This window comes from Prinia subflava, chromosome 12 (genome assembly GCF_021018805.1).
Source record: "Prinia subflava isolate CZ2003 ecotype Zambia chromosome 12, Cam_Psub_1.2, whole genome shotgun sequence".
Taxonomy (NCBI): domain Eukaryota; kingdom Metazoa; phylum Chordata; class Aves; order Passeriformes; family Cisticolidae; genus Prinia; species Prinia subflava.
The window spans coordinates 9,212,036-9,237,355 of NC_086258.1; the positions used below are offsets into that span (position 1 = coordinate 9,212,036).

At 41.4% G+C, this 25,320-nt stretch overlaps 1 protein-coding gene across 1 annotated transcript; it reads right to left on the reverse strand.

Moving 5' to 3' along the window:
• Positions 1-496: 496 nt before the first annotated feature.
• Positions 497-24,442, reverse strand: C5 (complement C5). The gene is made up of 41 exons (XM_063409159.1): positions 24,378-24,442; positions 23,928-24,120; positions 23,157-23,319; positions 22,765-22,835; positions 22,089-22,180; positions 21,345-21,427; positions 21,115-21,205; positions 20,691-20,796; positions 18,910-19,036; positions 18,575-18,690; positions 18,176-18,376; positions 17,783-17,986; positions 17,154-17,363; positions 16,830-16,979; positions 16,351-16,480; positions 16,007-16,072; positions 15,696-15,896; positions 15,014-15,104; positions 14,616-14,692; positions 13,920-14,059; positions 13,502-13,723; positions 12,932-12,992; positions 12,338-12,427; positions 11,894-12,106; positions 10,325-10,400; positions 9,738-9,897; positions 9,183-9,278; positions 8,503-8,674; positions 6,788-6,993; positions 6,265-6,417; positions 5,886-5,948; positions 5,556-5,637; positions 4,914-4,965; positions 4,467-4,569; positions 4,302-4,376; positions 4,100-4,205; positions 3,821-3,907; positions 3,348-3,437; positions 2,339-2,422; positions 1,749-1,887; positions 497-1,502 (listed from the first exon to the last, which is right to left on the reverse strand). Exons 1-41 carry the CDS (start codon positions 24,440-24,442, stop codon positions 1,373-1,375), a joined length of 5,037 nt encoding a protein of 1,678 aa, XP_063265229.1. The 3' UTR covers positions 497-1,372.
• Positions 24,443-25,320: the final 878 nt, after the last annotated feature.

The following is a 25,320-nucleotide window of genomic DNA, read 5'->3' on the forward strand; positions in this document are numbered from 1 at the left end:
TGGTTAAATACCTGTACAAATGTTCCCGTTTAAATACACGTATTTGAAGTATTTTACTGATCTCAGTAATTAGCTAATTCTGAATAGAAACAGAGACAAAAAGATTGAAGATTTTTTTTTCAAACTAGCGACTACAATTTGATATTTAAGAGCAGCATTTTTATGTGTTATTTTTAAATATCTGGTCTGCAGGAGCCTTTTTTGCAGTCTGGCTCACCAAAAATCAATGGAACTCAAATGTCACAAGTCACCTGTTAAAACAAGACGTGTTCCTTGTCATTTAAAGAGCTAATTAGGTCTCACAACACACAGCCACCAGTTCAGAAGCAGAAATATTTAGAGGTGGCCTGTCTAGACAGCCCCACAGGGCATTTGCATGTACTTCTCCCTGCAGTTTGAATTGATATCCAGTTATTACTGGACACAGCGTGAGCTTCTTGTGCTTCTTAGAAAGTTTGGAGGATAAAAAAAGAGGTCAAGTACTCACAGAGCCAAAATTAAAAGTTGCATCATCTCTGACTATCTTCTTTCCACATCTCAAATGTTCTGGATCGAGATATTCCTAAGAGAGAGGGAAAACAGTAATTTTAAAGTTCTTGGATGTGCTGCTTTCGGGCAATTTTTCAATATAAATAAAAATGTGTGCAACTGTACTTTGTATCAAACTCTGAGTTTTACTGGGAACCAAGGTGATCTGTGCCAGGAGCTGTGAGCAGGAAAATTGGCCTTTCATCTGCCACTTTCCTGGAGGCAAGGCAAGACTTTTAACTGTCAGAATCAGGCATCAAATGCAAAGAAACATTTGTTTTAATCCAAATCCTAAGTTACAGGAGATGTTGATTCAGTTGACTGTGTCTTAAAACACAAATAATGGAAGGCACACATATGATTGAAGAATTTTCTTTTTTTCTTTTTTTTCTTTTTTTTTTTTTTAACAAGAAAGCAGAGCATAAAACCAGCATCAGTTACTGTCAGGAATGGAAATGCAGGAATTCAAAAAAAAAAAGAGTACAAAAAGAAAAGCTAAGGAATAAAGTTTCTTTCACAGCAAGCTTACAAAGTGGCTGCATGTATTTGTGTTCTGGTAAGAGTTTAATGAAAATACAGTGCTTTTCATGTTTGTTTTTACAGCCAATCCACTTCTTTGGCTTCAAATACCTTTGCACCATTCTGTGTTATTCTCTCATCCAAGCTTAAAATCAGATTTGAACACGACTCTGCTGCAATTACATTGCTATAAAACACATGCCAAGACAACTTTTCACCATAACTATTAACGAGTGTCCAGCTCAAAAGGAATTAATAAATAGGATTTTTCTTCTTTTCAATGAGATTTGATCTGGATCTTTAATTTAAAAACCGTCCAAGTGAATTAGCAGCCACTGATGAGGAGATCCTCAGCAAAGTCATCCATGGTGTTCAGAAACTCCTGGCAGGATGCACAGGCTGCATTTGAAGGCCACCACTCAATCCAAGTGCTGGAGTCCAAAGGGTACTGGAATCTAAGAAAACAACAGAAAATCATCATTTGCTGCTAAGATTTGGGAAGGAAAATGTCAAACAATAAAAAATTACAGTATTAAATTAAATTAAGTGCTTGCTCTGTGTTCACAATCCCGCTTTACGTGATAACACAGTGTGACTGTTGGTTGAGGACTTCCAAAATTAAATCAATTCTGTACCTCACAGGAATTATTTTAAACACTTTAAGATTAAATCTCAGCATGTCCTGGTGGTGAATGACTTACTTGAAACTGTAACCAATGCTTATCTTTAGGGCTTCTTTTCCCATGATCAAGTACTGCTCTCCTGGGCTCAGTTCAACATCTGTGCAGGTCTTCTTTTTAACAAAGGTTATTTCGTTGTTTTTTTGAGCAAAAGCTTGCCCTGAAGTTAAAAAAAAAAAAAGAAAATAAAGAAAACTCAAGAATTGGACAATTACACACAAAAATTTTCATATATTCATAATATATTCCATATATTCATAATATATTTCCTAATTCATATATTAGCTGAAAACACTAAGATGTTCTACAGTACTGCACAGCCAGGGGATCTCTTTGCCACTTTTCTAGAACTGGAAAATTTGATGACACAAAACACATCTCTTGTAAAAGATTTTTCAGTTAAATCTGAATGCCAAAGAAGCCTTGTGCACTTTAAATAATTTGATATTATAGTAATTTTAAGGGAATATGGGATGCCTAAACTCAAGAGGAAAAAGGAGTGATCAGCTTCAGTTCCACAGGCCCTTTGAGCAACAGGTGAGTGCCCAAGAAAGAACATTGCAGCTCCTTTTTCCCAGGAGCAGAAGCGTGGAGCAGTCTATAAAACTCACCCCTTTTATAGAGGTCCAGAAGATTTGCAGAGTACTTCACAAAAAACCCCTCCTCACTGCGGGACAGGATGCTCACTTTGTAAACTGCAAAATGACACAAAGCAAAACCTGGTCACTCCTTGCTGCTGACACACACCCTGAACTCTCAGGGGTGCTCAGAAGGAGAATTTTGTGTCCTTTTCCAACAGTGATTTCTGGGAATGCAATGGTTACAGGGGCAGAAGGGATTGGGAAGTCTGACCCACACCTGATGTGAGGGAAGCTGTGGGTAAAACTCAATTTCTCCACATTACTCTCTGCCAGTGGCAGCCACAGTGAAATTCTAACCCATTTGAACAGGACAGGCAGAGAAAAACAACATTTCAGAGCAGGGGAAGGGAAAGGGAAAGGGAAAGGGAAAGGGAAAGGGAAAGGGAAAGGGAAAGGGAAAGGGAAAGGGAAAGGGAAAGGGAAAGGGAAAGGGAAAGGGAAAGGGAAAGGGAAAGGGAAAGGGAAAGGGAAAGGGAAAGGGAAAGGGAAAAGGAAAAGGGAAAGGGAAAGGGAAAGGGAAAGGGAAAGGGAAAGGGAAAAGGGAAAGGGAAAAGGGAAAGGGAAAGGGAAAGGGAAAGGGAAAGGGAAAGGGAAAGGGAAAGGGAAAGGGAAAGGGAAAGGGAAAGGGAAAGGGAAAGGGAAAGGGAAAGGGGAAGGGGAAGGGGAAGGGGAAGGGGAAGGGGAAGGGGAAGGGGAAGGGGAAGGGGAAGGGGAAGGGAAAAGGGAAAGGGAAAGGGAAAGGGAAAGGGAAAGGGAAAGGGAAAAGGGAAAAGGGAAAGGGAAAGGGAAAGGGAAAGGGAAAGGGAAAGGGAAAGGGAAAGGGAAAGGGAAAGGGAAAGGGAAAGGGAAAGGGAAAGGGAAAGGGAAAGGGAAAGGGAAAGGGAAAGGGAAAGGGAAAGGGAAAGGGAAAGGGAAAGGGAAAGGGAAAGGGAAAGGGAAAGGGAAAGGGAAAGGGAAAGGGGCAGGCAGGCCCCATTACCATAGGCAGTGTCCCTGTGGCAGGCAGCCTCTCTCCTGCTCTCAGCGCTGACAGAACGGCCGAGCCTCTCCTGGACCTGCCCACACTCAGCTCCAAAGGGAAAGGAAAAGGAAAAGAGGGGAGAGAATGTCAGCACATGGCCCCAGGGAAAACAGGGATTTCCATCATCCTGACTGGGATAATAAACTGAGCAACACCAGGAAGTATGGGAGAACATGCTGGAACAGTGAAAATTTAAAATACAAAACAACGCCCTCAAACTCCAGGCTTAATCCAGTCAGACCTCCATGATCACAATGCAGATGTCTTTAAATTTCTTTTTTAATACAAAATTTCTTTTTTAATACAAAATTTGGAAGGGAAGCAGCTCTTATGAGGACTTTTTCCTTATGCTCAGTGTGGTTTTGTTCAAAGCACTACACTGCATTTTCCCACCAGGTAAAATGGAAAAAACATCTTCAAATAAAGCTTACCTTCCATGCATTTGCATTCATCTCCTTCACACAACCTCACGAGTTTTTCATTTCCATAGGGGTTATAAAGTATGGTGCATCTTTTATCTAGAAAGGAATAACAAATACATGTAGAAAATCAAACTCCGAGATGTCAACATTGAAACTTGTTGGTCAAAATTCACCTGAGCTTCAAATAAAACGGAGTAAAAAAATCTGTTCAAGATGGAAAAATGTAATTTTTTGGGAGGAGCACAGAGCTAAAAGGCAAATGAGGATGTGGAGAGCTGGAACACACACCTGGAGCGTGATATTCATACACAGTGAAGGTGGCAGGGTTCAGCATTCCAACCCGGAATAGCTCACTGATCCTGAAGCCAACACACAGGAACTTGTGAGCTGGCACCTGTGGGAGAAACACACGAATTAAAGAGCTCTAAAGGGGGCAAAATGATTCCAAAGAGCAAAAGCAGTGCTGACAGCCAGGGAAGGGGTAACATACAGAGTCTATCTGCAGGAGCACGTGCCCATCTTTTATCTCATAATCTGCTATCAGCTGGTCAACTCCACTGGCAAGCTGCAGGGCACAGGAAAAGAGGGAGAACTGTAAAAACCACAGCTCTGTCACACAAAATCAGTGAGAAAAAACCCATTCTGGAATACTTGCAGTGGATAAATCCTCTGGGTTGGCTTCCACTCCACTGACCAGCCCTATGTCCATCACAGCATGAGCAGACCCCGACCGCGGCTCCCTCGCACTGGGCCTGTACCTGAATGAGATTAAACCAAATATTAGTTAATTATAACTGAAATCAAAGAGATCTACTTGAATGTGATCCCAGAAAAACCTGAGGAAAATTCTGTCAGCATTTAGGCCACAGTTAAACTCGGAATGAAGCAAAATATTCCAGATGAATCAATTCAGATTTATGCCAACACGAAGAATTTTTTAATTCTGACGTTCCAGGAGAACCCAAATATGACTTGAAGACTCCTTCCCACAGAGATCACTGGCTCTGATTCTGTTTACACATGTACAGAACAGTGAAGAAACAGAAAGAAAAGATCAGGAGAGCTGAGGAATTATGAAAAGCAACCCCTCAGCTGCACTTACTTTGCACAAGCCTCGAGGCGCCCCAGGGGTTCCCCATCTCCTTTTATGCGACCTGTTCGTACCAAGCAGAGCCAAAGAACTTCAGAACCCTCCAAAATTGCAGTTTGCAGCCCAAAACTCTCACATCTGCACACTTGGAAGGTAATTCTTTGCATTGTTCTGGTGGTTATTTTGATGGGAATTCACAAGGAAGTAGCATTTACCTCTTGGGTAATTCAGGTGAAATGACAGCGTTAAGGTTGGATGTAATTTATTGTGTGTTTGTATTATTTGAACTCAGAATTTGGTTCTGCCCCCTGTTGTAACTGGACTAGAACTCTCAGGACTTTGTAGAACTCACTGTAACCCCTCCCACTCCCCATCCTTTCTTCTCAGTCCCCCACCTGTAAAAACTCTTCCATAAATGACTAAAAATCAACCTAAAATAAATATATTAAATATTAATTCTAATCACAGAAAGGCAGCCATTTCAAACAGGGCTAAAAAAGCTTTTAGCAATTTGTCTTCCAGTTTTACATTTAGAAAGTGGCAGAATTTCTTTCTTTCTTCATAAAAAACACTGATTAAAAACCCAGGATTTTTTCTCCTCCCTCCCTTGCACTGACCCGAGTAGCAACATTTAAAATTCTATTAACCCTTTACCATCATCTCTCTTTGGAACAATCTTCAGTTCAAAGTTACAGGAGTCTTCAGAAGTACCAATGGTGTTATACACTGTCCTCACCTGCACACACACAGATAAATCAAACAAAACAGAAACAGCATTAAACAACCCTCAAAACTGGCATAAAACTGTAAAAACTCACACTGGGAAGAACAGAAACAAGCCTGGTTTATTGGTAATATAAAAATACCAGCAAAGCAGAGCCAATAAATTATCAGCACGGAAAGAAATGGGGAGTTCTTGAGCAAAACCACATTATATTAAGAAAAATTCTATTTAGAAAACCTGGTTTTCTAGAACTTACTTACATTCACTGTAGCTATGCCAGTGCTGCTGCCAGTGCTTACATACAGATCATCTTGCAAAGGTGCCTAAAGAAATGGTGAGAAATGAGAAGTTACACATTAATAACAAAGATTTGCAACAATTCAGGTCAGCTGATCTGCCTGCCTTGCTCACATTTCAAATACATAACAGATTCTGCAGAAATATTGAATTTAAATGAATATTGAAATATATTAAATACAACAGACAAACAAAGTCATTAAACATTTTCCATACCAAGTTATTACTAGCTTGTTATATGAAAAAACAGCTATTTTAGTTGCTATTTCAAAGCCCAAATAATCATTTACAAAGAAGCTGAGAATTCTGGTTTCCTTTTTTAAAGCAACATTATTCACTCACTGTCACAGTTCCTCCCACAAAATTGTCTTCTGTCAGCTTAAACAGGTTTAGGGGGCCACCGTTTTTGTAGACTACTTTAACATCCATGTCCAAATTCAGCCGTTTGACAAGAAGGGAATATTCAGTCAAGGCCTCGAGGGCATTGATAGTGTCCTGTCAGAAATCAATACCACAGAATTAACTCCAGAGATCCTACTTGTAAAATTTCAGTTTATATTAATGAAGAGAAGCCAGCTTTCCCAAAAATATCATGGCAATGGAGTCATTTGATACTAATCCCATACACAGGACTCTGATGCTGGCAGTGTGGTCATTTAATTGTATTATTAAAATGTTGATATACAGAATTCATGGAATGCTTTGGGCTGGAAGGGTCCTTGAAGCCCCTCTCATCCCAGGGACACCTTCCACTGCCCCAGGCTGCTCAGCTCCATCCTCCCTGGCCTTGAATTTCCCAGGGATGGGGAAAAACATTTCAGATTTGGGTACTTGAAGAATGAAGACAAAATACATAAAAGCACACCTGAGTTGAATAAAATCCTCCCCCGTGTCTCTGTTCCTCAGAGAGCCATTTGATGATGGGCTTGGCATAGTTCTGATCCCCTCTCAGCAGAGCAGTGAGCAAGGCATAGGCTGTGGTTTCCACCATCTGTGCAGTGACAGGGCTGGGGCTTGGCTGCTCCTGTGTTTTGAAGGAATCTTTCCAAAACCTGTAGATGGGAGGGTCACCTGCAGGAGGAGAGGAGGCTTCAGCAGCAGCTCTGCACACTCAGGGCCAGGACATGGGCAGGAACCCACTCTGCCCCCAGCAGGGAGGGAAATCCATTTCTCCAGGCTGGAAATCTGCTGTTTGTAAGGTGGTGAGCACAGGTGGGACACAGAGCAGGCACTGGGGACAGGGCCGGTGTCCTGGGGTGACTTTATGATGTTTGTATCCCCAGTTGTCTGCTCTGTTTGTGTTTGTCTGCACCTTTCAGACTGGTTCTGAGAGCAAAGGGGGAGAAGGAAGCAGAGTGGGGTTTGTTTTGAGGAACTGCACAGACAGACAGCGGGACAGAGATCTCCTGTGCTTTTAGTCAGCTCAGCTAGCTGAGGCAGAGAAGTTCCCTGGACAGTTTTCCTTTTTAAACCTTTTTTTTTTAACCTATTCTGGACTGAAAAATCCAGAGGGGCACGGTGAGCTCACACCTGTGGCCCACTGGGGGGATTTTTCAGCACCAGAGGAGCTGATAAGAGACTGAGCGAGCTGAGACACACCCACAGCAAGGACCCTCTCAATTTTGCCATCTCTCTTCAGAGCAGAGATTTTGAGAGCAGGGTTTTATTGTTTCATATTACTCATTCTTTATGTCTGTGGACACTTTGTTAAATAAATAGTTTTTGCACTTTTCTCTAAGGAGATTTTTGTCCTGGACCAACTGGGGCGGTTTGGGTTTGCTTCCCAGAGGGTCCCATTTGGGGGTTTCCTCCTAAATCTGCCCCGAGCCAGGAGAGCTGGAGAGGAGCAGTGGGAGAGGAGCAGCACCTGTGACAAAGGGACAGTGCCTGTGACAAAGGGACAGTGCCTGTGACAAAGGGGGAAAGGAGCAGTGCCTGTGACAAAGGGACCGTACCTGTGACAAAGGGGGATGTGGCAGTACCTGTGACAAAGGGACAGTACCTGTGAGAAAGGGACAGTACCTGTGACAAAGGGGGAGAGGAGCAGTGCCTGTGACAAAGGGACAGTGCCTGTGACAAAGGGACAGTACCTGTGACAAAGGGGAATGTGGCAGTACCTGTGACAAAGGGACAGTGCCTGTGACAAAGGGACAGTACCTGTGACAAAGGGACAGTGCCTGTGATAAAGGGGAATGTGGCAGTACCTGTGACAAAGGGACAGTGCCTGTGACAAAGGGACAGTGCCTGTGACAAAGGGACAGTACCTGTGACAAAGGGGGAGAGGAGCAGTGCCTGTGACAAAGGGACAGTGCCTGTGACAAAGGGACAGTACCTGTGACAAAGGGACAGTGCCTGTGACAAAGGGACAGTGCCTGTGACAAAGGGGAATGTGGCAGTACCTGTGACAAAGGGACAGTACCTGTGACAAAGGGGGAAAGGAGCAGTACCTGTGACAAAGGGACAGTGCCTGTGACAAAGGCACAGTACCTGTGACAAAGGGAGAGGAGCTGTGCCTGTGACAAAGGGACAGTACCTGTGACAAAGGGGAATGTGGCAGTACCTGTGACAAAGGGACAGTACCTGTGACAAAGGCCTCTCTCTGGAGCGCAGCGAACGCCGCCCGCGCCGCGCGCTGGTCGGGGTCCAGCAGGGCCAGGGCGTAGGCGGTGATGGCCACGGTGAAGGGGCTCTGGGCCCGCTCCACGTTCTGGCCCAAATAATCCCCAGCCCTGCTCCTGGCGTCGTGGATTTTCTGAGAAATTCAGAAATTCAGCAGGATTCAGCAATCAAAACTCAAAAAGCAGAAATGTTCCCGAACGCGCGGGCAAACAGCGTCAAGCTTTGGAAAGGAGCAGGTGCAAACTCCTCTTTTGGTACCAAAATTAATCTGATCTTTACCTAAACTTTGTGTTTTCTTTGGTTAAATGAGAACATATTCTATTCCCACTAATTAAGCTTACAACCATATCACAGTAAAAGATACATCCAAAGATTCCTTTAGATGTCTCTTTACACCCAGAGCCTAAAGAAAAACACCTTTTCTGTCAAGATATACAGATATAGAATGTCTTCTACATCTTCTAATAAATCCAGAAATTCTGAGTTGTTCTTTTGCTGACTTTGAAAGACAAAGACTAACAAAGCAAATAAATCTGTGAAACTGAAAAAAAATCTTGATTTTTTTACACAAATGTTAAAGAAAAGGGGAGAAATTAGAAGCCCAGAACGTGCCTGCTGGCAGAAATAAAAATAATCTTTACCTGAGTGGGACATATTTTCATTGACTTGTGAATTCCAATAATAGAAAATGCTGTGAGATACAAAGATTTTTCTTTAGCTTCTCGAGGTAATGTACCCTACAAAAACCAAATAATAAAAATAATGAAATGGAAATTAAAGTTCATTTAAATAAATAGAACTTCTCACTGTTTAGGTGTGGAAATAAGTAGAAATTCCTGTAAAAACTATCAGTTTAGTTAAACCTGAAAATACATTGACTCTTTGGAAGGTAATGGCTCATTTGTAAAAAAGAAAACAAAATATATGAAGTTATTCACAAGGCAGGAATATTACATTGTGAAATGAACCTAAGCATTTTATTTCTGAATATTAAGAAGTGGCAAGCAGCTACTTTTTGTGGGAAAACAGAAAGGTTTGCAAGATTGTGCTGGGCCTTAAATGAATTTAAAATAAAGAGAAAAGTTGTCTTGAATGGGTGTTTTGCTAAAATACAGTCTAAAATATCTTGTATTGCTAAATCTCCTGGTGCCTTCAGGTTTTACTGCCTAGGCACAGAAAATATTTGGATTTCATACCTGCAGTTTCACTGGCTGGTAGTTTGAAAATTCATTGAATGACCCATCTGGCATCTGGCAGTTGTCAATCAGCCACAGAAGGGAATCACAAACAGACATTTGATCAAGATCAATGTATTGGCTCACTTGTCCAAGGATCCTTAAAGCAAACGCTGTCAGCCTGCCAAGGGAAGCAAACAGGTCCTGTTTGGGTTGGCAGGGGCTCCCACACTGCAGAGGGCACACGAATTTACCCTGTTTGGGATTCTGTATCCTTCACACTCCCACGGTTCAAAGGGATAATGAAGATTAATTTTGAATTTAACTCAACAAATGGGCAGTAATTACCGAATTAATTTTAAACCAGGATCAATTCCTGTGTTTCAGGGTAGGAACTCATTACATCCCATCTTCGTGTCAAGGTGTGAATTATGGACACAAAGAAAAGGCTTGGCAGGTGAGAGCAAGGAGTAAAAGATATTATTCAGAGCTGTAAGCACTGCTTCAATCTACCATCACACACTTTGGTGATGAAAATAGGAAAGCTTACTGAAAATATGAAAGCAAAGGAGTGAAATAAGGCTTTTTCCAAACCCCTTTAAACTCACCATGTGCTAGCTTGGCCGTTCTTCCACATGCTGTAGGAGCAGTCAGCATTCCTGAAGGACGAGATGCTCACGATTCCTGCGGGATAAATCAAGCACAAGGACAGTCAGGGGATCACATTCACTCCCTCGGGTGTATCACCCCTCTCACTCTCAGCAGAACTCATCTCTCAGCGTTGCTGTTCCCTGGGGTTCTCCTCGGGGTTGCTGTTCCCTGAGGCAATGAGGTTTTTGGGACTCTCCCTCTCAGGATTGCTGTTCCCTGAGGCAATGAGGTTTTTGGGACTCTCTCTCCCTCTCAGAGTTGCTGTTCTCTGGGAGTCTCCTCGGGGTTGCTGTTCTCCAAGGTAAGAAGGTTTTTGGGACTCTCCCTCCTTCTCAGGGTTGCTGTTCCCTGAGACTTTCCTCAGGATTGCTGTTCCCTGAGGTAAAAGGGTTTTTCTCTCAGGGTTGCTGCTCCCTGAGATTCTCCTCGGGGTTGGTGTTCCCTGAGGTAATCAGGTTTTCAAGCTTCTCTTGCCCAAAATGTCTCACACCAGAGCCAGAGCAGCCAGGCTGAGTCCCCAGTCCGTGTTTCCAAGGTTGTTTATTCTCCATCATCTCTCAGTTCTGTCTCAGCTCTCCCAGGTGTCCCCAGCAGAGCAGGACACGCTGTGGACTGCCCAGATCAGAGGGTCCGGACCCTTTGTACCATTCCCTGACCCAACCACCATCCAAAATGAACTTTTTATTTACAGAATCTTACCAATACTTACTATCCATGTTAACATGTCATTTCTACTCTAAACCAATCCTTGTGATCCAACTCAGCAGAAAATGGGGGATGAGAATAAGAACAAGAAGACAGGACCACTCCCCAATTCCTTCATCTTGCCTTTTCAACCCCATATACTAAAAATCCTAAATTCTACATTTACACTGGGATAAACTAACTACTGCTTATTTTGAATTCTCTCAGCTTGTGATTCTTCACACACTGTGGGCATTCACTGCCATGGCCAGGGATCAGAGGCAGTGCCCTCCTGGGCTCTGTGTGAGGCTGCCTGAGCCCCTTGGACAGACCCCAGACCCCCTGTGCGGGCTCCAAACCCTCCAGGGTGGCCACAGGGATGTTCTAGACTCTGACACATGGCAGGGATCAGAGGCAGTGCCCTCCTGGGCTCTGTGTGAGGCTCTGACCCCCTTGGACAGACCCCAGACCCCCTGTCCAGTCCCTAAACCCTCCAGGGTGGCCAGAGGGATGTCCTGGACTCTGACACATGGCAGGGATCAGAGGCAGTGTCCTCCTGGGCTCTGTGTGAGGCTCTGACCCCCCTGTACAGACCCCAGACCCCCTGTCCGCTCTCCAAACCCTCCAGGGTGGCCACAGGGATGTCCTGGACTCTGACACATGACAGGGATCAGAGGGAGTGTCCTCCTGGGCTCTGTGTGAGGCTGCCTGAGCCCCTTGGACAGACCCCAGACCCCCTGTCCGCTCTCCAAACCCTCCAGGGTGGCCACAGGGATGTCCTGGACTCTGACACTGATGCAGCTCTACAACCCCAAAGCAAAAGAAGCAGCAGATTTCCCCACCTTCCTTCATCCTCCTCCTCATCTGAGTCCTGGCCCGCAGGGTCTGGGGGCCCAGCAGGTGCCAATTCTCCGACTCCTCCAGGTAGCGGAACACGTAGAACACGGGGGCCACGCTCACCAGCTCGGCCTCTGCGCTGCCCCTGGGCAGCCTGGCCAGCACCTGCAGCCCCTGCGGGCTCAGCACCGTGCCCAGCACCTCGCCCATCAGGTGTCCTGTGCCAGGAAAAAACCCAAAATGGGTTTAAACAACAGAGCGTGGAGGCAAATCCAAGCCAAAGGCAGGATCTGACTGCTGTGAGCAACCGTTATTCACAAAATGTTTAGATTTCTGCACTAAAAGGGGCTTGCAAAGGCTTCTCTCAAAAGAAGAGGAATAAATCAGGTGAATTTAATACAAAATAGGAAGGAAAAGGGATATGCAGCGCAGTAGAAGCTCCTATTTACCTTTTACACTGACACTCCTGTCAATTTGTGTTTTAGGGACCAGATTTAGTGGGACTTTGTATCGAAATTCTTGTCGTCTCTTGATGGAACCTGAAATTGAAGATGTATATAAATATATATATATTAAAAAAAATACTGCACAATCTAAATCAACAGGCGTAATTGGCAGATTGAAGGTTACAACTGAGAATTCAGCAAGCAAAATTCGAAAAGCAGAAATGTTCCCAAATGCACAGGCAAACAGCATCAAGCCTTGGAAAGGAGCAGGTGCAAACTCTTCATCTTTCTTTTGTTACAAAAAAAAAAAAAAAATCTGATCTGGACCTAAACTTTGTGGTTTCTTTGGTTAAATGAGAACATATTCTATTCCCATTAGCTGAGGAAATCTTACAATCATATCACACTAAAAGATACATCTAAAGATTGCTTTAAAAAATTAATCCAAGTTTCCTTAAGCCAAGGCAGGAAATCCTTGGGAAAGGAGATATTTACAATATCTCAGGAAGGAGAAACTCCAAGTTTTTCACATTATGAAAAGCTTCATTATCAAGATCAGGAAAAAATAACACAAAGACACATCATCAATTCTCTTACCATAAACACCCTGTGGATCCAAAGTGAAACCTGCATGGAGCTCTTTCTTAACACCTTCTGGCTGGGATCATTATGAGGAAAGAGATAGAAAATGGAAATATTTTTGTTTAATCAACATATCAGCTAAAACAACAGGTTAAACCCACAGTATTTTTGCCTCCTTTTTCTGCAGTTGAGTTTGACTTAATGTTGCACAGATGTTCCACATCAATTTTAGTGTTCTAGCTCACACAGCTCTTGAGAAAATTTAAGAAAAGATTTAAATTAAACCTTGGGATAGGAAAATAATGTGTTTCAGTGAAAATCCAAACCAAACAACAGAATAAAGTACTCTCCTTTGCTTACAAATCCCTAATTTATTTTTTTATACATATGATCTTTGTAATCAAGGTTTAAAAATGAGTGTGCACAAACACTCAGCCATTCATTTTTCCACAGCACACACCTCAGTGAATACCAGGACATCGTGCAATAATATTAAAATAAAACAAAATTTCCACAGACTCAATTGAACCCAATTCGAAATTCAAACGTGCTTTAAAAATCCAGATTTTTTTTTTTTTTCCTTACCATGACACGTAAAGTTTTAACCACAATTTCACTGTTCCTGGGGGTGAGCAAGGTAAAATTGACAGTGTGAAGTCCCAGCTCCAGCGGGAGTATCCGGAACGTCACTGCTGAGGAAGAGCCACCACCAAGAGTCCTGAATTTACAGCTCTGCGTCCTCGAGGCAGCACTCCCAGACTCCCCAAAGGTGCAGACCCCATCTCCAGCTGCTATTTTAACACAGAACTGAAAGGTGGAGAGATTTTAGTGTTTAATTTCTGCGGCAGGCAGGACACCAGGGGAATATCAAAGCACTGATGTCTGCAGAACATCACCCTGGCTTAAGGACTGAAGAAATCACCCAAGGATCTGTTTGGATACTCACAGGGAAAAGGCTTTTTTTGGTTTATGATGTCAGTGTTTCCACATTAACGCTAATTACCTTAATTGCAGAGGCTTTGTGGTTATAAACAGATCCTTTCAGCTCGATCTGCTCCCCCCGCACCACGGAATAAGGAACATAAATGCTCAGGAAAATATCCTTCACAACCTGGATTTCCAAAGGTGCAGCCACACAAATACCTGAGAGAATTAAAAACACAAAAGCAGAGTGGCTTATCCACGCTTCGGATAAAAAAGGTTTGAAAAGGTCTTGATGTACTTTAGTGATGATTTAGGATTTTTCAGTGTGGACTTTGAAAGGTCCAAGCTTTTTAAAAGTTTCCAGGTTTTTGCTTCCTGATCCAAGCTGCTCTCACCACTCTGACACACCAGGTTCTTTGGGTAGAACCAAAGAAATTCTCTGCTTGGATTACCAAATCCCTCAGAAAATCTCAATCCCTGAGCTACAGGGAACAGGACAAGGTAAAGTTGTCCAGGGAAGGGTTACTCAACATTTTTTCTTCTTTTTACTCTCTATGAGCCACTGTCACACACAACAGGCTTTGTTTTCCCAGCCACTGACACTCACAACATGACACGAAGTGATTTACTTTCCCTAAAAGACATATTTTTATTTTCTTTTCCTGTCTATCAACCAGAAGGTGAACATTTTAAAACACGAGTATCAAACTCAACGAGAGGGCCTACAAAGCTCTCTGATTCTTTAGCTCCAAACCAGCTGGGTTGCAGTACCCACCTTTATCTGAAATGCCAACACCCTGCACCTCCCAGGTGGTCAGTGAATCAGGCAAGGTGACAGACAGAGTCTTGGACCTGTGATAAAAGTGTTTTTTACATTTACCCATTCCCAATCACCATCTGTTAACAGCACAGCAACACTCTGAGAGAGACTCAGGAAAGCTCTGAGCCTGAAAACAGGAATTCTGGATTTTCATTTGGATAAACTTGGTTTTTAGCTGTTTTCACAGAAGCTGGTATTTAGTAAGGCCTGAAGTGAAAGGAAAAGGGGCTCAACAATCTGGAGCATGGCAGGAATAGTTTGGGTAAGGCTGCATTCCAGCACAACTGAGGTTGCCCAGTTTATCTCAGTTTTACCACTTCCTTTCTATAAAGTTGATTTGAGAAAAGCAGTACCTTGAAGAGACTTGGTGAACTTCCCATAGCCAGCTCTCAGGGAAGTAGCTCCGAACTTGTGCCTCATCCAGTTCCAAGAGAGCCTCGAAATCTGAGGAACACAAATACAGCAAGTAAAAAACACCCTGGTACAAGAGAAAAAAACACCCTGGTACAAGAGAAAAAAACACCCTGGTACAAGAGAAAAAAACACCCTGGTACAAGAAAAAAAACCACCCTGGTACAAGGAAAAAAACCCACCCTGGTACAAGAAAAAAGGGTATCTGAATATCCTCAGTCAAAAATCTGTGTTAATCCCACGCCATCCATTTACACATGTGAATACCTGTCCAGTATCCTGACAGAACATCTTGTTAACAAGCAATTGTAGGGAGGTAATGGAAAACATGGATTTTGACACTCCCACAGAGCTTTCCCAAGGTGTTTCCCACTGGCTGCCTTGGGCCTGGGCAAAGGATTCAAGTTCAGCATTCCAGTTTTCTCTTAATACTCTCTGATTGCTGCTCTGCTTGTTCTAAACAGAATGGAGAGCTGAACACAACAAAGAACTGCTCTCCTACCCCTCTTCAGGGATATACAATTGGGAGATTGGTAAAATTCTGTCTGGAACAGCCCTGCCAGGCCCCAGGGAGGGGTCAGGAGATTCCATCCCCTCTCTCACACCCAGAGCTCTCATACTCACGCATTCTGGCCAGTATCAGCAGCTTGTTTGGCTCCTCCAGCCTGAGCTTGTTGGCAAATTCACAGCAGTCTGTGAAAGCAGAAATGCACGTCTGGCTCCTGCGGATCCTCTGAGCCCTCTCCCTGCAGCTCTGAGACACTGGGTAAGCCTTCACTCCAGCCATGCAGCACTGCCGCAACGCTGCGTCGCGGTACTTGGCCACTGAATTAAAAATAAAATCATTCACTTCCTTGACATGAAGTTTTTATTTCCAAATGGGTGGGATTTATTTTTTTTTTTCATAATGATATACATAAAAATGTTTTTAACACCTTCTTTGTGTATCGCTTCCTGGAAGTCAGACCGTTTGGTTCTCAACACCTCATTGCAAGGTTCACCTGCCCAAAAAAATAAAGAAGTACACACAACATGAACTTTTCTTGTAATAGCATTGCCCTCTTAAAAATAACTCCACAAAATCACATTCCAAATGTGTGTAACTTTCTGTGTTTGCTGTTTCAATTACATAGAAATATTTTAATTTTGATTACAGTAAGTGCTCCACAAGATGTCTCCCCCCTGTCAAAAATCACCAGTATATGCATCCCCTTGAGCTCCTGGATAAAAACTGAGAATGACAATGGAACATTTCAGAAGATCCACAGTCCTGTGGTACCTGTTTCCCCCGAGTCATCGGCGTTGGCGTTGGTGAGGAAGGTGAGCCCGGCCATCCTGAACACGGCGACGTTGTCCCGTCCTCCCCCAGCCCCACAGCCAAGGTCACTCTTCTCCAGCTGCAGCAGGACCTGGGGACAAACACCCGTGCTGTGCTGCCAGAATGTCTCCAGAGCACAGCCTGGAGAGGTTCTTGGTGGAACAGGAGATGGCAGTGTCCATGGCTCCTGCAGCAAGGAGCTCTCCAACACCGCAGCCCGTTTATGGCCGGGTCGGTGGAGTTCTGAGGAGAGAGCTCAGATCTGCCTTTAAAACCACAATCTGCTTCTGTGGGAATTCAAAATATTGTAAACTATTTATTTTAATGATTTTGAAGTGTAGATTTAAACAAATAACTTTGGCTCTTCTGCCCATTTTCAGTGCATGACATGAACATGAAACAAAGAGTAACTTGATTTTCTTTTATGGCTGCTGCCTCACCTTTTCCATCGCTCTCTTCCTTCTTCCTGTGACTCCATAAATTGCCTTGTCAATAGAAGACAAAGCCACAAAGGAATTGGACTGGGTTTTCATGGTGAGTGACACAACCTCTGCTGGTTTCAGTGTCTCTTTGCTGGACTGAAGCCTTACCTATCAATTGAGAACAAATATTGGTAATTTTGAGAGCACATTGTTCTGAAATCAATCCAGCCGATGGCAGACACTTACTACAATAATTAAAGTGATAAAGAACTTGTCCAAGATAAAATCTGGCCATAAAATGAATGCATGCCCACAAATTTCAGTGCTTATTTTGCTACTCACATCAAGGTTATTCCCACATTTCTGCTCCACGTTCAGCCAAACTGAGTCAGCCACCAACTCTGCAGCTCCTTCTCCCATGACTGTGTAGTAAACAATGAGACGTGCTGAGGGAACCATTTCCTGGGTTATCTGAAAAGTCAGGTGGTCATATTCCAAATCCTTCATTCTCTCCTGAGTTCCAAAGCTCACCGTCTTCCCTTTGGATGTGATCTGTAGTTTAAAAAAAAATGGTGGAGAATAAAAAAGTCAAATTTTATATTCAGTCCATTTTTCACAGGTAATAATTATTTGATTTGATATCTTCCACTCAAAAGAAGTGCTGTCTCTGCACTTCTTTTCCTTCATCTACATTTCACCTCCTGAAGTGGCTCTTGAGACCAACACTACTTGTCCTCAATCCCAGTCAATGTCAGATAGGAATTTTAAAAAAATAGACTACATAAATATAAAATTTAAACACGAGATTGTTATTTTTTTCTCCTATAAAGCTGACAGATTGTATCTGAAATGAAGTAGCTGTCTCAGCTGCACACATCCTGTGCTGAGGACAGTTCTTGATTGTTGAGGTTTTTCATCCATGACCATCCATATTAAATTCAATATTTTATGCAGAAACATCTGTTACTCACCAAATAGCTGTAGTGATGTATTTTATCAATGTAGTGACTCTGTGGATATACATTAATATTTATTACATCCCCCACTTCCAGGGTTTTGTGGTTTGAAGCCCAGTCAATATAGAGATAACTCTGACTCAGGGATGAATAAGCTTTTGCTTCGTAGGTTTTACTTGCTTGGTTTTCCTCTGAAAGGCGAGGATCTGCAGTTTTTACCTGGGAAGAAAATGAAGTGTCTGAATAGCCTGAGTACAGAATTATACCTAAGCAAACAAGCAATGACAACACTAAAATCATTCTGCAATACGTTGTTCAGAGGGATGAATAAAAGAGAAGCCAGCTCAAGGCCTTATTCTCAAAGAAATAATTACACCCTTGAAGATTTAATGGAGCAATTTAACTCACTTGAAACTCCAACATTTTGCTGTTTGATGGGATATTAACCACAAACAAAGCAGTTCCATCACTGGTGCTTGTTTCCCTTCTCCCGGATTCGGAACCCTCTGATATCAGCTGAGTCTCGTCCATTTGCTCACTGAAGGATTTTGCAGTGACAGTCACGGGGACATTTCCAACAAAGTCATCCATGGTGTCCTTCACCTGCACCTGCTCACCAGGACAAAGAAATGGTGACATTTCTCAGCAAGAACCTTCCAAGATTCTACAACAGGGAGTCAAAAATTGCACAAATCAATGGGAATTAAAGTGTGTTCAGACACAGAGCGATACAGAGAGAAAATAACAAATCTTGTGCGTTTTGGGGTTTATGCTCCATGTGCAACCACCCTGCTGCCAGGAACTGACCTTGATGAAGAAGGGGAGTCCAGGCTTCACAAAAAGAGGAGTGGCAATCAAACTCAGCTTGTAAGGAGAGACAGCAAACCTGACTCCAGTGGACTCGACCTCTCCACTGAGGCCACCTAACAAAACACAGCACCCGTGGAACAAACAGCCAAAAGTGAGTTTAACCCCTAACTTTTTACAGAGAGAATGGGCTGTTCTTCCTCACAAGTTTTTGGAAGAAGAACTGAATATTAAAAGAATCTGATATTATGAAAGTTAGCCATATAATTTTCTGTTCTAGTTCTGTTCACATTTGCAGAAGTGTTAAGAAAAATTTCAATTAAAGAGCAACTTACCCATAGACTCCAACACTGATGCCACAATATATAAATACGACCCATCCAGTGCTTCCAGACTGTCAAACCCTACAGAACTTGCAGCTTTCTTACTGTTAAAGCTGATCTCAGCAACTCCATTTTCAATCTGGAAACAAAACAGAAATCATCACTTTATAGTCAATAATTTAGAAATAATACACAGACCACATGCAGATTCAGTATGTTTCTGTTCATTGTCTATTTTCCAGAGGAAATTGAAGGTGGAGATGTGTTTTAAAAGAATTATTTTTTCCTTTAAATTATTTTAAATTAATCAATCAGTGGCACATATTGCAAAGTTTGTGTGCAGGCTCAGCAAAAGGTGGGGAGAGCACAGAGATATCTTCAGTAAAGGGGATAATTAGTGTAGAACAGACTCCCCTGAATAAATCTATATCATGGTGATTTGCTTGTCTCCATTTGATTTCAGTTATTCTGTAATAGATAGCATTAAAGCTATTTCATAGAAATTTTAATCACACAGCTTGGCCAAGAGAGTAATTGAAATGCCATTGTCTCAGATGCTGCCTCTGAATTTCATTTCCAAGTGCATTTCTCTGCCCCCGATGGCAGCGTTACCCAGGAAAAGTCCACACTGGGGAGCTGTGGATGCAAATTGTGACTTGAGGCCCATTCACACCAAGTTTAATGGAAAAACTGCACTGGGACTGGAGCAGTCCTGAATGGTGCACTTGAATTCTACACAGACCTGACCTGCTGCTTCTCACCCTCCTTACCGAGGGCATTGAGCCCAGAGTACGGAATGGAGTCACCCAGCTGGACTCTGTACTCCAGGAGCAACCGGGCTAAAAACCGGGAGACTCCATTCCGTGCTCCGGGAGAAATCCAGTCCGGGTTTTGGCTCCAACCGGGAGACTCCATTCAGTACTCCGGAAGAAATCCAGTCCGGGTTTTCACTCCAACCGGGTAGCTCCATTCCGTGCCCCGGGAGAAATCAAGTCCGGGTTTTCACTCCAACCGGGAGACTCCATTCCGTGCCCCGGGAGAAATCAAGTCCGGGTTTTCACTCCAACCGGGCGACTCCATTCCGTACTCCGGGAGAAATCCAGTCCGGGTTTTCGCTCCAACCTGGAGACTCCATTCCGTACTCCGAGAGAAATCCAGTCCGGGTTTTCGCCCCAACCGGGTGGCTCCATTCCGTGTCCCGGGAGAAATCCGGTCCGGGTTTTCGCTCCAACCGCGTGCCGCCATTACGCGCATGCTCGGGTTTTTCCCGCAATAAAGTGTCTTTTAAAAGTCTTTTCCATACAACTTTATCAATAAACAGATGCCCACTGTGTAGCAAAGGAGCAGGGAGCACAAACTACTAAAATGTTTTTGTCTTCATCAGTGAGAAGCCTCTTCAAAGAAAGTGAATGTCCGATAGAAATCAATGTACTAAATACTAAATATTCAGTGTAACCTGTGACTAAAAACGGGAGCCTCGACAGTCTTCTTTGCAGGAATACAAAGAAATTCCTTCTCTTTTTTCTTTTTTTCTTTTCTTTTTTTTTTCTTTTTTTTTTTTTTTTTTTTTAGGGAGGTGGTGGCAGGAGTTGTTGTTTTTAAGGGCAGCAACATGAATACCACTAACTGTCAAATGCTTATCATTTTAGAAAGAAGCGATGCATTTAAAATTATTATTAAGGTATTTGTTACCCACTTATACCACATGCCAAAATACATCACTGTACAACAGCCTCGGTGAGGAAGATTAAAAATGCATTTTACACATTTTACACAGACTTTCTGCCTCTTACCCTCGTTACATGCATTGCCTGAGGCATCATTCTTTTCTCACTTCCTTCAATTATCCCAAAACGAAGAAAAACGTCCGCACTGGGAAGCTTTTTGTTAGAAAAATAGCTGGGAATAAAACAAAATAAGTGCTTTTAAGATTACTTCAATGGCTGCAAGAAAGCATTTGTTGTAATTGTAATTGAGTAATTGCCTAGGCAAGAGATGGAAAACAAATGTCTATTTTAAACACTTCTGTTGAAAAATAACCACTTTGAGAGAATTTTAAGAAGGGTGACTTAGATCTCTTACACAGCAGAAATTATTTTGATGAAAGAGCTTCTGAGGACAGCAAAAAGGAAAATTCTGGACTCAGGAGAATCATTCCTCAGGTAAAAAAAAAGAAGAAATACAAAATATTCAGAATCCCAAGCCACATTTCCTCACCTAGCTTTCACGACAATCCTGAAGTTCTCGAATTTGTCAGAACTAATGAAGTTACTCTCTGGTTCGATGACGATGGAGAAGCTTGGCATTGCTGTAAATTGAGTAAAAGAAATGTCACTTTGGGGGTGTTTTATCCAGGGGCTCAGCCACTGAGGAATCATGGCCATTTCAAGGGGTTTGGGTTCTTTACAACACTAAAAATGCAGGTTCACAGCATGGCCACATCTTACCATATTCCTTAACTTCAAATTTTGCCACAGCTGAGGTCACAAAATCCTTCTTGTACTTGGCTTTAATCTTCCAAATTCCATACCTATGAAATATCAACAAACAGTTTTTAAAATGAAAATTAATGACCAAGGCAAAAATTATTATTATTGCTTAATAACATTTCATGGTAATAATCTCTTAGAGAGGAAAATCTTGCACTAAATTTTGCAGGTGTTCAATGCCTACTTTGAGCAGATTCTCTTTGATACCTCACTAATTATTTGACACTTGTTTTAAAGCATTGAAATCAAACAGAAAATAAAATCAGTTATAAGTTATAATCCAGTTTTTCAAGCCCCTGTTATCATCCTGCTGCCATCTCAGCAATGCTTCAGCACCCTCTCAAGACTAAAAGGAGAATTGAAAAGATATTTTTTTATGTTGCTGTTCCTGCAAAAATGCTGTTTATTTGTATGAAACATCTGAAATATGAAATCCCCACATCTTTGTCACTGGTTATATCTCTACAGTCGAAAGGTTTAATTGTCATTAATGTTCTTCTTTAATTGAGCATGAAAAACCTACCACTCACTGCTCTTTAAGGAGCATACTCTGTTTATATCATGATCCCACAGTCTGAGAAATATTAGAAATCTCCAAGCTGCAAGTCATGCCCACCATGCAAAAACACTCTGTGACAGCCACTATCAAAAGGCATTATGATTAATAATTCAACAACAAAAAAATCCATTAAATAAATCTACTTAGGATTAGGAGGAATCTTGAAGTCGGGAAAAGAAACTATTCCAGTAAAATCTTTTTCTTCCAAAATATCCACTTCTACTCCTTCAGGATCCTTGAAATGATAAGAGGAAAAAATGAGCAGTTACAGATTGTTCTTATCAAAAGGGGAATTTTCATCTGGGATTTCAGAGGCAGCCTGGTCATAACGTATTTTTCTTAAAAGTTTCAAAGAATAAAACCACAAACATTTGTTAAAACAACTCAGACTGAAATTCTGATAACAGATTTTACTCTGGTTCCACCAAGTATAAGCTATGCTTAAAAAAGCTAAAAAATTACTGTAATAACAAGCCTATTGTTAAAGGCTAAAAAATATGGTAGATACTGATTATTTTTATATCTTAAATGAAAAAAAAAACCCAGTATAAAACCCATATATTATTAAAGTTCTCTCAAAAATCCTTTTCTCAGATATTGAAGATAATTTTGGTTTTGATTCTGGAACGACTTCAGATCTGAAAACCTCTATCCAACTTTGCAAAGTCAATTTTAAATCTTTTAAAAGATGTCTGGCTACCTGCAAAAACCACGAGTTTTATTAAACATTGATTGCAATACTGATTTCCTATCTACCTACCTACCTTTATTTGCTATGAGAGCTACAAAATATTAACATTAAATTCAATTCCAACTCACCACAAAGGTTAGGACAGTGTCTCTCCGAGCTGGCTGCAGTTCTTCATTCAGAGAGTAAACTCTGACTTTCACTGTAAGAATTACAGCAAGAAATCTCCAAATTTAAACAACAAAAAAATTCACTGATATTTTTAACAAATTCCCAGGAATAGCTTTCACTCTTTGTGCCATAAAATTTGTCACTTAGGGTGAGGAGGGCAGGGAGAAGTGATTAAGTTTTACAGTATGATCAAATAATTCAAAGTATTACTCTGCAGATAGAAAAATTAAATATGATCTGATGGCAATGCAACACAACCAAGAGCTTAAAGAACATTTAAATCCTAATTCCTCAGCACAGTCAGCAGACTTTAAAAATTAATTAGCAGCCAAGAGAAATAAGCATTATTTACCTGACTGATCAGGAGTATAAACAGGTTTGTCTGTTTGAATAAAAAGAAACCCATTCTCATAGGAAACAGGAATTTTTTTAAATCTTGTAAAATGTGGAGAAACAGCTTCCAAATATAAATACTTGTCTGAATTATCTGTTCTTGGTAAATCTGTTGGCTGAACCTGGGGGAGATGAAATAAAGGTTTTTGAAGATTAATAAAATATTTTTGTGTAGTTTTTCCTACAGTATTTCTTGATGCAAAGAGTATCTGAAAAGAATTACCACCCTGTGGTTGAGTATCATTAAATAAATGTATCAACACTCACAAGGATTTATTCTTGCTTACATGATAGAGGAAGGTCTGGAGTATTAAGCTATAGATATTCTGAAATTCTGCATTTTATTTATGCCCAAAACTAAACCAGCAAAGTTCAAAGCCCAGTAGTGAGGTTAGAACAGCACAAATTATCAGATTTCCATTTATGCACATAATAAATCCTGGCCACAACAAAGCTGCTGCTGTGGTTGGTACTTTGATTTGATTCTCTCTATTTTTAAAGTTATGCAGGTAAGGTAATGTTTATAAAACAGTTTGATTCTGTGTTTAACCTCAGTGTTGTTCCTTCAAACTGATTTTATTCAGCATCATTTTAATTTCACACCAAAAATCGTGGCATTAGGCTTCCCTCCCTAGGGTTTAAACAACTGAAAACTCACAATAATCTTTTTTAAACACTTATCACTAAATGTGATAATAAAAAGGCTGCAAGAAAAGTCTGAATTCCTTACTGTTAAAGTTACAGCATCTTGGAATTTGTTGGCAGGAGTTAAGGAAATCCGACCAGACGAATACACAGCGAGCTTATCTGGGAAGCTTTTTAGGGCAATATTGACTGGAAATTCCTTCTCATAACCAAAAGCTTGAATTACAACTTTCTCAGAGGCCCCAGCTCGGAAGATCTTTGGTGCTGTAAGGACATACCTGTACATGGGATATAAAAAAATAACAGCACAATGGAAATTTATTTCTTTCCAATTTCTTCCTTCCCTTTGTAATCCAGTTACGTGCACAGCGTTAAAGCAAACAGGATAATCAGGTTAATGTAAGACACTAATTAAAATCCTATTTGGGCAGTGCCCTTTGTATTGGCTCTACTTAAATTCTGGATTTATTTATCCAAAAGAGAGGACAACAATCAAGCAGCGTTTCCAGAGAATTCCGTATTTGCTTTTACTTACGTTTTCTCTTGGCTAAAAGTCGTTCCAGAAAATAGCAAAACAATAAAATATATTAAAATAGCCATTGTGTCTGGGACAACAGCAAAGCATCGATGTCAATGGGGGTGGGTGAGCAGAAATGCCACCAACACATGTCACTCACAGTTAATAATTAATGGCAGATCATTCTTTACTAAAACCTTATTGCCACCTCCTGAGGAAGCCAGAAAAGCTAAACTTAGTAATTTTTTAAATTTAGGATTTCAATTTTTAATACATCCACAGCAATTCTGTGCCCATCCTCACTTTCCTTCTGACAAGTGCATGATAAAATCATTTTCAGAGGTAGGAAAAACCCCAACAAACAAACAAAAAAAGATTCAGTTTGTCCTTAGTAATATGTTTTTTTTAAATCAAAGTGACTTTAAATTTGTGTCTGAAGCAAAAAAGCATTTGAGTTATATCAAACAAAGTGTGGATGTTTTTAGACCAGCATTATTTTGTTGTTGTTTTGAAATAACTTTTCCCTTACAAATTTATTTTAGTCATTTGTATTCCAGATTATGCCAACTTTATGACCACTTCCATTACAAATAAAAAATGCAATATGGAAACACCAGGGCACAATATATCAACACGCACTATTTTAAACAGCATTTTCCAAAAAAGAAATTGAAAAAATTTGCAAAAAATTTCTCATCATTGTGACAAAACCTTTGCAGGCCTGCTATCTAGGATAGCACCTCAACAAACAGGTTTATGTAAAGTTAAACAAAGTTGTGCAAGAATGCTGAAGTTTAAACAAATATCGCGGTCAACCTTTACGGGAAAAGCGTTTACAAAACTGTTTCTGATCGATATAAAATGAAATTACAGTAAGGTCAGCTTCTCACCAAATATAATGAACTAGAAGGGAAGCAATAACAGAATAAAAGCTAAGATGCATAACATTTTTAAAGTGAGT